Source organism: Lygodium microphyllum, chromosome 18 (genome assembly GCF_053477565.2).
Source record: "Lygodium microphyllum isolate KBCC chromosome 18, Lygodium_microphyllum_v1.1.10, whole genome shotgun sequence".
In the NCBI taxonomy this organism is placed as follows: Eukaryota; Viridiplantae; Streptophyta; class Polypodiopsida; order Schizaeales; family Lygodiaceae; genus Lygodium; species Lygodium microphyllum.
The window spans coordinates 74675391-74690212 of NC_141152.1; the positions used below are offsets into that span (position 1 = coordinate 74675391).

Sequence of the window (14822 nt, forward strand, 5' to 3'; positions counted from 1 at the left end):
TCCGCCTTATGCCTTGTCCAAGATCTGAGAGGGTGTGTTAGCTAGTCATCACTTGGATAGGCAAGGCCACATGGCAGGCAAGCGCCACGTGGTAGGCAGTCGGCCAGGTGCCACGTGGCTTGCAATCAGACTGCAACAGTCAGCTGCATTAATTGCAGTCGACTTGTATTTTTGTGGCCATTATTTTCAGCCTATTTATAGGCTTTGTCTCCAGCAGTCTCAATCAGTTGTGTCCCACAGATTTTAGGTTGCAGACTGTGGAGATTGCCCTTGGGGTTGACGGAGATCGAGATCTTTGAGGTGGAGACATACGCAAATATTCTCTGTGCATCCATGTATAATTTTGCATCCTTATACAACATTCTTCACTGCAGATTTTCTGCGTTTCATTGTCTCTCTCTCTCTCTCTCTCTCTCTCCTCTCTCTCTATTCACTCTTTGTGTTGGTCATTGGCTTCCGCATTGCTTTACTCTGACACCCTTTGCATTGCATGGTCATCATCATCTTTGTAAAAGGGCGGTTGGGCAAGCAACAATTCCCCCACGAGGGACATTGCCCAAGTGGCACATGTTGTATATGCATTCTCATCATGTAGCATACTTTTTGCATCTCATTCTGCAAAGCACCCCTGAGTGGATCCTAAGCTGTTTCCACGGATGGTTCTTTCACCACCTTACCACCATACCTATATCCTTCTCCCTTTTTGCTCGTCATCGACACCCTCTAGTGGTCCGGATAGCTTGTTTGTTTTGTGGTGTGTTAGATCTACCCATCTCTTCTCATTCTCCCTCGGGGATCAATTTCTTGATAGGCCGCAAACCATATCTTTTCCCAAAAAAAGAACAAAGTTCAATGTGGTTCCATCTACCTTTAAAGGTCGTAGTAGGCCGATGGGTAGCAATTAGCACCCTTTGTCCAATGCCTCGTTCTCTCTGGGGTGATCCCTTGGGCTCCCTTCATAAGATAACCATCGCCTCTTCAATCTTAGTAGGCCACTGGGCAGCCAATATGCACCCTTCGTCTAATGCCTTGAATGCTTCGGGGTGGGACACCTTGGGGTGGAACTGGGCTTTAGATTTTCTTCCAATCACTTCGTGGTTCCAGTTTGGGCTTGAGAGGGGGTAGCTAAAAATGCATTACAAATTGATTAGATCTTTAAAACAGCCGGAAAACATGTAAATTACCAAAACTCTAATTAAATGGTGCATGGTCCTAGAGAGTTTTTGTGTCCCATGTGCAAAACCCTAATTTGGGAGGATTGCTCTACATCTATATCTATTTATAAATAGATAGGCTTCCCACCATTCAGCCCATCCTTTTTGTAGTTTTCATCAATCCTCACGCCCTTTCCAGCTCTGTTGGTGCCCTAATTTCAGCCATTGCCTTGCTGTCTAGGAGATTCCAACTGCTGCGTTTTGCTATCCTACTGCAGGCGTCAGCTGCCATCATCATCTCAGCCCTTGTCAAATTTGTGTTTTTTGTTCTTGCTGCTAGGCGATAGGTTGTTCTTCACATCCCCTACCTCGGATACACTCCACGACAGTCTATAGCCTGTGATATGCCAGTTCTAGCTGCTGCCCTGCTCTTCTCGAGTGTGTAGGTCTGGTCATACAGCTGCTGCCACTATTCTGGAGATCTCTATTGGCACTGTTTTGGAGGTCTATGCCGGCATCCACATACTCTTACATGCTGCATCTTGTTGCCTGCCCTGTTCGACTGGTGGTTACAACACTTGGATCTGTCTGTGGTGGACGTCACATCCCAACTACATCTCCACCTTTGAGCCTTTTGTACACTCTTTCCTTCATTTATAGCATTGATTCATTCACTTCAAAGTTCTCTTCTTTCTCTGTTTGTATTTGTGTTTTTGGCATTTTTGAATTTTGTGTTTTGTGTTCAAGGTTCCTACATTATTGTTTGAGTTATAGTGTTTTAGTCATGTTCGTGCATTTTGTGTTTTCTCAGTGCAGCCCTAGCTTATCTTCACATTTCTTTTTTTTGTTATTTCTTTCTCTCTCTTTTTGCAAAGGTCGCTGAAATTAGAGAATAATCAGATGTATAGAACCCATTTGGCCACCATGCAAAAGCCATATTCACCACTTGGGAAAGCAAAATCCAAAGAAAGTCAATATTGTGAAACCAAGAAAGAGAAGACTTGTTGAAGGCCTTGTATAGTATCACTAGTTTGCAGCATCATGTGATTGAAGTTGTGCGAATAATATCTAACCATGGAGTATCCACATTGAGGATGACAACATTCGATGATATCATAGAAGCCACTTGCCACAATAGTAAGCCTCTAATGGAACCAATATGACTGTGAATTCCAGAGGCAAAGTCGAAGATAAAAGCATTTCTAGTATGCTAAACATGCCAAAGTCCATCCCCAGGCAAGACATGAAACAAATGAGAATGTTGTGTCTGCAATGTTTTAATCTTGGGTAATCTTCCGAAGAGGTGGATTTCCCTAGAGCTTCCCGACAATTATGGAGAAGAAAAAAAAAGCTCAGGGATTTTGGTAGAGCTTCCACATGATTGTGGAGAAGAGAGGAAGAGCTCAGTGGACTCTGGTACCCGGGAGGTAGCTGAAGGGTGGAGAGAAACTAAGTGAGATGATTCCTCTAGCTTCTCTTGTGCAAAGTGGTGTCTGCTCCAAGAAGAATACACATGTAGTGCAAAATACACAATGGCCACTAGCAATCTTGCATCATTGCACTATATCACTAGTAGAGAGGCCTCTAATAAGAACTCCAAATAAAAACCTTGCCATGATATGAGATCTTTGGCTTCCATAATTGTAGCAATCTATCATGCCATTGGGTGGAGCTCCAATCTCACCAATTATCAAAGCCCTCAAAATTAGGAAGAAGAATATGCTGCCTAATTTTCTCCTCCAACCTAGAGCACACCACTCCCAATGATTTCTAGGTATGTGGAAGGAGTGTCACAGACAGTGGAAAGGATAAAGTCTTGATTGGTAAGGAAGAGCATAATCTCCCATTGTCTTGAGACACACACACACACACACACACAATCACTCCACACTTATGCCAATAGGCATTAGGAGAGATTGTATCGTGTGACCAAGGTAAGAAGAGCACAATGTCATGCCAAAACTCTAGTCTCTTTTGCTAGCTCGCTTGCATTCCTGTTCTGTACTATCTAACATGATGTACTACCATTGTATTATGTTTTTGGTCTTATAGTTCTTTGATGTGAAAATCTTTATCGAACTTTCTTTTCTTCTTCTCTCTCTCACAGATCTAGACATGTGTGTACACACTCAAACTGTAACTTGGTCTTGTTGTTTTGTTGTAGTAAGGCTAAGTATAATGTTAACAAGAGCAGTCCAACTGAGGCCTGGGCTATTTGTTGCCTTTGTGTTTCAGGTGATGGGAAAGTACCTTTGATGCTTTCGCTGGGAATATTCACAGTAAGATTACAACAACCGTGATGTTATTGGGGCATAAATGCAAACAATAATAATTTAGGCTACACTTTACAACAAGAACCATTGACATATGAAGTAAGTTTTCCAATAAATCCCTTCCACTGAAGTTTTGGATTTTTTGTTTGCAGACCTTGACAGCTGGACTTGCAATGGTTGCTCGAATGGGAAGGGTAGGCCTGCATCATTTTCGAAATGACAACTGACTTGGCCAGCCTTTCCATTGATCATTTTAAAGCACTATCTTTGAGTCTGTTGTAATGTGCATCTTTCAGTTGTGGTCGTGGATGTGAGGATGAAGGAAGATGCTAGAATAGAGTCTATTTGCTTAGTTGACTTGCATGTGTAGGTGCTCATATTTTTGAAGCACTATTGGGGATGTCTGTGCCTATGAGAGCCCTTTTCATTCATGTCAGGGGCAGATAAGATGTGTTAAGGTCATGTTTCTAGGCAGATGATCATCTAGACTAATTGGTGTTTACAAGGCACATCGTCTTGTGAATAATCGTGATAACCTTGCTGTTTCTCTTGAAGTTTTGAAAGTATTTCGACTTGCTGTTATTTATAGGCATTTTGTTTTCATGCCATTGAAGTCCATACTCCGGAAATGAAACCCCAAACCTGTCTAGCAAATGTGCAAGAAATAAAAAGATAAGCAAGCATCTCATCACATGTAGTACAAAAGACACATCTATTAGTGAGGATCTTGCGATAGTGTAATAATATATCCTCTGTGGGGAGACCCCAATAAGAAGCCTCCATATAAGACTTTCCCCAGGTAGGGAAGGTTATATGTTTGTAAAAATAACTTAATTTACTCAAGATCTTGGAAGCTGAGGGATGCTAACAAGATACCCGGGTGAAAGACAATAGTAACCACCGCAAGGTTGATTAGATATGGATGTGTTTCCTTCTCCACACGTTGCATCCTAAAGCTTGTACCCAAGTGTGTGGATGATTTCTGGCTGAGATATAAAGGCTGTTTACAGTCCTGCAACCAACTCCTAGATATATGATTGGTTTCTAACTGCTTGGACAGGGCGAGTTTCCATTGTTTTGGGGCTCATGGAAGGCTTGTAAGAATAGAACGTTGAAATTTTTAACATGCAGAACCTTTATAAGCCTGCAAGCAATGCTCAGGTAGCGGATGGATTGTTGGAGAGTTTCTTGCTTGTGTGGTGCTCAGCTTCCCACAAAACTGAGTGGGGTACATGGCATGGTTTTTCTTGTGCATATGGAAGTCTATTAAGAACATCACTGAGCTCTTTGATCTTAAAACAGTTATTTTTCATTTTCTTGTTGTTTCGGTCTATAAAAGATCTGTAAGCAGATTGATTAGATGGATTCAACTTTTGCTGTTTAATATGCTTGATACTGGTCTATTTAAGGAACTTTGCCACATGCTAGGAGGGGGCATGCATTGCATTTTTTATTTCTATTTAACGTCAATGCTTGCTCTGATTTTTTCGTTAACTTGCATAGGGAAGTAAATATGTACCTGCAAAACTTCCTGAAAAGCCTCTTGAGCTGTGGGCATATGAGGTAAGTGGCATTTTGTTGTTATGTGGTAAAGAATCAGTTTAATGAGATTTGATATATTTAATGCTGAATAATGCTCTACAGGCTTCTCCATTCTGTAAGATAGTAAGGGAGGTCCTAGTTGAACTCGAGTTGCCTCACATTTACCATAGGTATTCATACATGTGGAAAAACAGCAACATATATACCTACTGTAGCACTTACTCTGCCAGTTTTTCAGAATTTCTTTTGATAGCTGGACACTGCTTTTTCTTTTTTTTTTTGGGGGGGGGGGGGGGGGTGGTATGAATCAGCACTCCTCGTGGCAGCAGTAAGCGATATGATTTATTCAAACGTGTAGGGCATTTTCAGGTAAATTCAGAATCTTGAAGGTGCCACTTTGTTGCAGTTTATGCAATGCCATGTATTCAGCATGTTTTCCATTACATGAAAGCCTGCCTTTTCTGTTTAGATACTCTTCTTGATGATCTGCATGTGTGTGTGTCTGTTGTTAAAGGTAAATTCAAAAATTTTTACGTGCCCCTTCATTCCTTTTTATGTAATGCCGTGTAGTCAGCATGTTTTCATTACTTGAAAGCCTGCTTTCACTGTTTAGAGACTCTCCTTGATGATCTGCATGTTTGTGTGGGTGCATGTTTTTGTTTTCTGCGGGGGGGGGGGGGGGGGGGGTCACATTGTAAAGGTTGTTGAATCAACATTAATGAATGTTAAGATATAAAAGAAGCTATCTGGCTCTATGTGTACAGCTAACAACATAACCAAAAGAGGGCCACACAACTACTAGGGCAAGGAGGTTGTTTACAAAGATGGTTGTGTCATCATCATAAAGAGGAGACCATGGTGGGGAGCTCATCATGGATACAACCTATGAGGTGTTTGTGTGGAACTGCAATGGGATGGAGCAATGAGCCCACTTGTGGGCTTGTTTTAGACCTTAGAGGTAGGGACATCATATTACATGCAGAGACATGCTAGAGCCTCAACAACCTTCTTTAAAAGACGAGAGGTTACAGATGGGAGATTACTTGCCATTCTTGGATACAATTATGAGGAGTGGCCATGTTGTATACGAGGGAGCTACAGCATAATGTACAGGTCATGAGTAGAGGTGAGGAGGCTGGCTTTATGTGGATCTAGATAGACATAGGCCTTCCCAAATAGGGTAAATGGGATAGTACATCCTCTAGTTCAGCCTTGGTAATATCTGCCTCCATCAAATCCACCCATTTAGGCTTAACTTGATTTCCTATATGTCACAAACGTGTCGATGGGCAGAGTGAACAATATTTGATGGAACTTCTTGTGGACCCAACAAAGATTTAAAAGAATCAAGGCACATTTGAATAATAGATGTAGGCTCAATAACCATATCACCCTGCTCATTCATCAAACACAATATTTTCCCAAGCATATTTCTAGTGTAAATAAGCAAAGAAAAGATGAATCTGGCAGTTATTATCATGCAACACATCTAGACGGGCCAACAATTTATATTTAGTGTATTGCTTCTCTTGAAGAGCTTTCTTCTGCCTTGCTCTTTGCAATGATCTTTTCCTTTTCTACCAGAGCAAGGTGCTGTGCCAGTGTCTTCACCCTCTTAGCATTATGCACCGCCCACTCCTCTGCTCTCTTGTTCATTTCCTTGGACTTTGCATTTCAACCATTCAAAACATGTGAGCAAGTCATTACAGGTATCCTTCGCTTGTTGAATAGACACCGAATGTTCCAATAGAGATTGCAAATACTGCAATTCAGCTTGAAAAGCAGATTCTTTCTGAATGCCAAATTGTCAGGACAAAGCACTTGCATTATCCTTAAAAATGGGCCATGCATCGATACTTGTGGATAGAACTTGTATGCCAAATGAAGGAATTTTTTGCTGCATGCATCCCAAAAACTAATCATGCAGCAAAAAGGACTGATTAAAATGCAGAGGCAAGTGAGGAAGCAAGGCCTTAAGGGCATGCACCGGCCTATGTGTCATGTAGAGGCAAGTGAGGAAGCAAGGCCTTAAGAGCATGCACCGGTCAATGTGTCATCTCAAAATCAAAAGACAATGATAGTAAAGAATATGCTATCACTTTTGATAAAAATGAATCACTCTAGCAAATGTACATCCCATCCAGCTTGGCCCAAGTATCGAAACATTGAAGGGATCGATATATAAATCAGGATTGAGAAGACTCGAGGATAGACAACAGTAGGTGGTTTGGAGAGGATGTGCACAAGTGCAATGTCAGGAACCTTGGACTAAGATGTGGCTCTTTGATACAGCGGTCATGTCTACATTACTCTATGGAGTATAGGGAGGATAGACAACAGCAGGTGGTTTGGAGAGGATGTGCTCACAAGTGCAATGTCAGGAACCTTGCATTAAGATGTGGCTCTTTGATACAGTGGTCATGTCTACATTACTATATGGAGCATAGGTGTGGGGGACCAGTTTTGATCACCGCAAGCCAACTATCATGGATGGAGGTTGATGGAGCAGGTTGATTAGATGTCATGGCCTCAGTTCCACATGAGATTATTAGAGTTGAGCTAGCTAGCGGCCACACTGATTGTAGTAAAGGCCCTCATCCGATTAGTCACAAGCATACACAACTTATGGGATCTACCCAGATATAGATTTGCACGTATTGCTCTTGAGTCCCCTCAAGAGCTTGCTAGAGAGGGTGATACTTCGTGTTGGTATGCATAGATGTTAGCCTAGTTTGAGTTACATGGCTTTAGCATGAACATGCTACAGTCTACCCCTTTCAATATTTTCTTGATGCACCATCTCTTACCTTAAACTCAGAGATTGGTAAGGTTATCAAGATGGAACTCACCCAGCTAGACACCAATTGGACATGGTTGGCACTAGTACAGGAGCTAGGAACGAAGATAGCTTTCTACAAAGAGCATCTTCTCTATACTATAGATGATGAATTTACAGTCTGCCCAAAATACATGGACACCAACTTGTCACATGAGATTAGGTATACTATTGGTCAACTGCCTATCTCTTCACACGAGGTAGAGATTGAGACTAGCAAATACATATCCATACTGCTAGAGGAGCGTATCTGCAAGATATGTCAGCTAGAGCCAATGATAGAGGAGTACTACATTTGCTATTGCTTAGCATACTATAAGATTGCAAGCTCTTTCGATTGTCTATTTAGAGACAGGTTTGGACCACTATCTAGAGTCACGAGTTTCATAGAGCAACGGTGCCTTGACGTCTTCCTCCTTGAGATATGATATTTTCGAGACACACTCCTTAGAAGTACAACAGCTCTAGGACATCAAGGCCCTACCAGAGTTAGCTTACAAATTTTTCTGCGAGGGAGACTCAAGAGGTTTCAACATAGTAATAGTCACAATTATCTACACATACATTTGGGATAGATTGATCGAGCCGTCCAACTTGGCTGATCTAGATGTCCTAGATTCCAATACAAGCATTAGTGGCACTTCCATAGGCAGATGTGAGAGATTATTGCTCAGGCTAGAGGCAAGCCCTCTACACCTCCATGATATTGTAGAGCTCTTCATTTGTCAGCTAGAGTTTTCCTTACTTATAGCATTTAGCTTTCTTGTACAGTTTGTTACATTTTCACTTGCTGTTTTTTTTTCAAACAATTGTATCAGCATGCAAATTATTGTAATTTATGGTCTCATTGGTCATTTTGGCATTTTGTAGAGGTTAATATATCATTTTATTTCTCACTTTTGCGTAATAAGTAATTATATTAATCGCATGAGAAATACAAGAGTCACAATAGAGAAGAAGAAGAAATTTCTGGATTCCAAGCAATTAAATCCTCTCTAGGGAGAAGGCTAGCATGCTGAATAAGATCCAACTGCCAATGGAGAAGACCCTTGAGCTTGGCAATATGACTTTGAATCCTAGAGGCTGAATCGAAGATGAATGCATTCAGGGTGACCTAGTCGTGCTAACAGCCTCATAATCTTTGAAGATAAACAAGATATTCATGTGTGGTTGCACAGGAGTAGAATATTTCGCCTTGCCAAAGACCCAGTCAAATGGGCACATCAAGGGCCTGACCACAACTCTCTAGATGTCAGCCAGGAGAGACCAGATTTTCATGGCTAATGGACAGGAAATAAATCTATAGTGGGAAGACACCACACTGGTAGTACAGATTCATCTCTGGGGAAGGGGCTTTTACCGGGCAGACACAAGCAGTCTCGATACGTGTCTGGGACACAATTAATACAGAAATTTCTTGGCAAATAAGTCAAGAATTTTGGGGCTTTTGGGTTTTGTGAAGACATTGGTACATGCAGTAACAGTTTCAGTCTGAAATAGCCTGTTTTTGAGCATTTTGGGGCAAGAAATTTTGAGGTTTTTCCTTCTATAGTGTTGCTGAGCATTTATTGCACCTTGGACTGTGTGCATTACAGACAATTTTGCTAGAGTGTACTTCAGTTTGCTAATTACAGCAAATTACTTGCTATAATTTCCGGAAATTTTGAGATTTCCAGGTTGGTCCAGCTACGACATTGCTCTTTTGCTCCTTTTTTGGCATTGTTTATCATGGCAAATCAGGGAGGTGATGTATTTACCTATGTATCCAAAGAGGATAGGTTGGATGGTAACAACTATTCACTTTGGTCCTTCATGTGAAGAATGTGCTGATTGCGAAGAATCTTCGGGAATATGTTAGCAGCGAAGAAGTTAGGCCCGGAGTTGTGGCTCCTGCTACTACTCCTCCAAAAGGACGTGGACAAGAGGCAAATCAGCTTGTTCAGCCTGCTCTAGCTCAGCCACTTTCCCAAAGATCAGCAGTACAAAAGGCATGGGATACATAGGATGCATAGGCCTTGTCACTGATTGCATTGGCAGTTCAATGGTCTATCATCCCTCACATTCGGTCTGGAGCTTCTTCACAAGTAGCTTGGTTGACCTTGGAGTAGATGTTTGTTGGTAAGAATGAGGCTCGCATCTCTTTCTTGAAGAAAGAGCTTGAGACACTGAAGATGGATGAGGGTGATTCTATGTAGGATCACCTAAACAAAATTCAGGACTTGCGTGAGCAGCTTATGAATGTTGATGAATATTACTCAGATGCACAGATGATATCTACTACATTGAAGTCATTGCCGCCCTCGTACTTGGCCTTTCATACAGCCTTGAACCTCACCATGAGGATTGCCCCACAGCCACTTACTTTTCTTCAGCTGGTCAGTTTGCTCTTAGAGGAGGAGCAGACAACAAGAAACAGTGGTGTGGATATTATAGCCTCTGAGCAGGCTTTTATGGCACGACAGAAGGGAAAGGGCAGCCAAGCAAAGAATGCTCCGTAGAGCTCTGGGACTTCAGGCACTTCACAACAGGGCAATAAAAAACAAGGGGGCATGCAAGCCAAGAAGGAAAAATGCCATTATTGCAAGAAGCCATGCCACTATATTACTGAGGCAAGTACATGCATAGTTTCAATCTGTTTACAATGGTTTCCAGGTTCAAATGGGGGCTATTCCTATTGTGCCTTCGACTGCTACTGAGTCGGTGTCCTTTGTTGCAGACAGAGACTACTGTTTTTATACATGGAGTTGACTCTTCTTGGGCTGATAGAGCATTTAGCTCTACTGAGGATGCAAACACGTGGTTTTTTGACAGTGGTGCTTCTAGGCATATCACATCTCACAGAGATTTGTTTGCTTTTATTGGTGTAGCCTCAGTTCGCAAGTTTGTACAGTGTGCCAACAATGCATCATACCCTGTTAGAGGTATTGGGGAGATTGTGTTCACAACCATTGATGGCTCTATTCTCTGCCTATAGGATGCCTTGTTTGTGCTAGATATAAAGAAGAATTTGTAATCTATTTCTTCTTTGGCACGGTGTGGTTTGTAGGTCACCTTTAATGATAACAGATATATGGTGCAAGATAAGGAACACACAACTTTGGTCTTGACTGGCACTTTATGTCACGGGCTATATGAGTTGGATACTCTTTCAGTTGATCAGTCGGCCTATTTAGCGTCCACTCTTACTTCTGCTATATTATAGGTGGAGTTATGGCATGTTCACATGTGGCATGTAAACTATGGTAGCTTGATGCTTTTACAGCGTACACAGATGCTTGATGGATTGCCTCTCTTGGAGAGACCTTCTAAGTACTTATGCGAGGGATGTATTTTGGGAAAAATGCATCGGTTTTTGTTTCCCCGTGATGTTGCTTTTAGAGCCACAACCAGGTTACAGATAGTGCACTCAAATGTATGTGGCCTTATGTAGACAAAGTGAAACAGAAGGGCATTGTTTATCAGTACACTACTGCTTATACTCCATAGTAGAATGGGATTGTAGAGAGAAAGAATCAGTCACTCGTGGAGATGGCCAAATGTATGCTGAAAGCAAAAAGCTTACCACACAGTTTTTGGATGGAAGTCGTTATGTGTGCTTGGCATGTTTTGAATAGATGCCCCACCAAAGCATTAAAGAATATCACGCCTTTTGAGGCTTGGAATAGTCAGAAATCTTCTGTTGGGCACTTTCGTACTTTTGGGTGTCTTGCATATGCACACATTTCCAAGGTACTTACAAAAAAGTTGGATAACAAGGCCATCAAATGCATTTTTGTAGGGTACAACAATGAGAGCAAAGGATATAGATTATATGATCCTGTCTCTAAAAAGGTATTTGTCAATAGGGATATACTTTTTGATGAAAAATCAGAATTATCCCTTGCTGGTTTTGACACACATCAGGCTGCTAGTGATGTATCCTACAGCTACTCTCGTATAAGACCACTCACTTTCGGTAGGAGTGTACCAAGTCTGCCTTGAATAGTCGGCTGCATCAATGGACAATAGACATTGATGTTCACAAGGAACATGATACGTGCGAGGTATTAAATATCCAGCTCTACTGGCAAAGCAAGGCGCTCACATGGTGGCGCGATTTGTTGCAACTTGCAACATCCTACACGTGGGCTGATTTTATAACACGGTCAGAAAAGGTTTTTGTAAAGACCAATCCATTAAAGCCTGTGGCATACTCCAAAGTTTGTCAATGAAGATTCTGCCTTTTGACAAGGTCACGACTCACAGTAAAGAGGCCTCGCATGCGATGAACAAGTATCTGCCTGGTTTGCATGGGATTATATAGATGGGCACTTCGTCAAAAGACAAGGCCTTCACCAAGAATTTAAAGCTCTTGCATCTCCTGACAGAGCTATGTAGGTACTAGGGACCGCATCAATGAGGACACTTAAATCTGGGGGTATTGATGAGTGTAAGGGAGTGCTCCTGAAATGTTGTAAATGGGACTTTTTTTTTCTTCTTTTTCCAGGTGCCTTATTTGGAGGACCCAAACACTGCAATCAAAATGTTTGAGAGTGCCGACATAATAGAATATTTACAAAAAACATATGCGCTCCCACAGTCATCTTGATGACAGGTGCTCTATAGATACAAGTTATCGTTCTCTATCACTGGATGCATTGGCCCGCCGTGGTCTACTCATGATTACCATCGCACGCTGCAGTGACTAGTATAAGCGCTATGCAGCTCTGTACCATTATTGTTGTATAATGAGCTTTCTTGTAACTATAAATGGGTGGTTCTCCACACTCTCATTCAGCGGACACGGAAAATCTGCTACAATTGAGACTCCTTGTACAAGCCAAAAGTTTGCTTTTTTTGTTTTTGTTTCTTCTTTGAAAAAAGGCAGAAAATATGCATTAAAGAAGGTAATTATAGCTTTACCAGTGGATCAATAACCGCATATCTGAAGTTGTGAAACCCTTGAGAGGAGAGTTCAGTGGGCATCAAGGGTCATGCAGGCATGTTGGACTAGCATTTATATTTAGACAACACTAGCTCGAAGTTAGAGCATCACATGGCATGACAAACGTGCCCTTTCGAGGAAGTCGACCAAGTGGAGCTGACAAGCGTATTGATGAAGTCGACAAGTATATTGATTCCTGAACTCGCATATTTTTCGTGCTCATTATTCTAGATCTGTGTATAAGATGCTTCGCCTACATCGTGGTGACGCTTTTATGGTGGTTTCCATCTTACTAGAGGCAAATGATTCACATTTAAAAAGAGGGCTACTACTACAAACACGATTCCAATTTTACAATTGCTATTGCATTATATCATGTATTATTGCTGATCTGGATGCTAAGGCTTCCTTTGAGACTTTCTATGATTACTCCCTTGAGCCACCTAAGGCTTCCTTTGAGACTTTCTATGATTGCTCCCTTGAGCCACCTTTTGCATTGGCTCATCTGTTTGCTATCTTTAGTGTTATAAACTTTTATTTTATTGATACACTTGTCCCCACTATTTGTGCCATGCCACCTATGGATTATATTGTCCCCTTAGACTTGTCATATTGCCATCTATGGATTATATTGTCACCTTCCGACTCCTCATATTGTTATTGCTTTAAAGCCTAGCACTATTGCTACTATTGCTACTAGTTTATTTAGGCTAGGCATGTGGCTCCTTATTCCACTAAGATTGAGATCATCTTTTATGGATCTTTCACATTTAGCATGCTAGATCTCCTACCCATTCTGTTCATGAAGGTGCTTATTATCTTGCACTTGTGCCATATGGAGGTACTTATTATCTTGCGCCTGAGCCATACACATGGAAACCACTAACTTATTGAAGCTTTTGGAACCCTTTCCAAAGAAATGTTTGATGGATGGGAGTTGACAACCAATATGCAATATGCCATAAATACAAGCTATACCAAGATTTCTTGGCTCCATAACACCTACAAAACTTAAAGGCAAATACTAGTGAAGTCCGTAGAAGCCAGATAATGTAAAAACACAACTTAGGACCACCACGCTAAATTTGGAGCCTTGGTACTAGTATAAATATCCACCTTGAAAACAAAGGCGCATCCTCTTTATTTTCAAATTTTAATCAGAATTGTATCAACTCTTCACCATACATCATGTATGGCACTTGTGTAGTTGGAGATACATAGCATACACCACATTTAATTTTACTTGTTTTGTAATCCTTTCAACCATACTTTCTTCATAAGAGCTCTTAAATTTCAAACACTTTTGTGTGCAATTAGTAGTTAGGCATGTTTGATGGATTAGTTGATTACCTTTCTCTAGGCATTATATGCTATGATAGTGAGGGCTCTAAAAGCAAGTACTTATCTTTAGTAGTGAGCGACGATGGCTCCAATCCACTGAAGGTATGGATGTTGAGAATGAAGGCAAGTTGGAGGACTTCGTGCTTTGTAAAGTATGATTGTGTGTTTTGTTGTGACACCTCCAACTTGTGGATGATGTATTAGTGTTGGTATAGTATAGTATTTGGCAAGCTAGCCTAGGAGCTAGAACAAAAAAATCTATTAAGAAACCATTGGCTCATTGAATCTACCTCTATCTCTACCCCTCTAGTCCTCAACAATTTCTCTCTGCATGGTTGAAGCTTTAGTAAAAATTAGAGCTTTAGTTGGTCATAGTTTGAGTTGTGTTAGTGTTTGTTCGGTTGTGATTGGCATTTTGGTTCCCTTGAAACATTTTGATTACTGCAACACTTCAACTTTATCTAGCATGTTAGCAAACACTAGAATTGCTTGGTTATTTCCTTGCTTGGTGATTTTTCATGGAACCCTTCAACCAATTCTTTTTTTTCAAATATTGGCCTTAGTTTGGTCTCTAGTATGTATGATCGTAAACATGTTTGAAGATCATCATCATCTAGCTCTTCTTGAGTTTCTTCATGTTGCTTGCTAAGGAGATGCCCTAAACATGCATGAAATGCATCTTCTTTTGCAATGTAGCTTCATTAACAAATAGTATGTCATACCTTGCTTATCTACTTCTTTATTTGTTTCGA

At 41.1% G+C, this 14822-nt stretch overlaps 1 protein-coding gene across 1 annotated transcript in view; it reads left to right on the forward strand.

Moving 5' to 3' along the window:
* LOC148021028 (Thioredoxin family protein) overlaps nucleotides 1-12695 on the forward strand; it is an 89347-nt gene extending 76652 nt beyond the window's left edge. Inside the window, exons 7-12 of the mRNA XM_087698869.1 lie at nucleotides 3390-3433; nucleotides 3580-3621; nucleotides 4931-4990; nucleotides 5072-5139; nucleotides 5281-5338; nucleotides 12292-12695. Of these exons, the coding sequence (XP_087554995.1) occupies nucleotides 3390-3433; nucleotides 3580-3621; nucleotides 4931-4990; nucleotides 5072-5139; nucleotides 5281-5338; nucleotides 12292-12393 (374 nt within the window). The 3' untranslated portion in view covers nucleotides 12394-12695. The remainder of the gene's footprint in view (nucleotides 1-3389; nucleotides 3434-3579; nucleotides 3622-4930; nucleotides 4991-5071; nucleotides 5140-5280; nucleotides 5339-12291) is intronic.
* Nucleotides 12696-14822: the final 2127 nt, after the last annotated feature.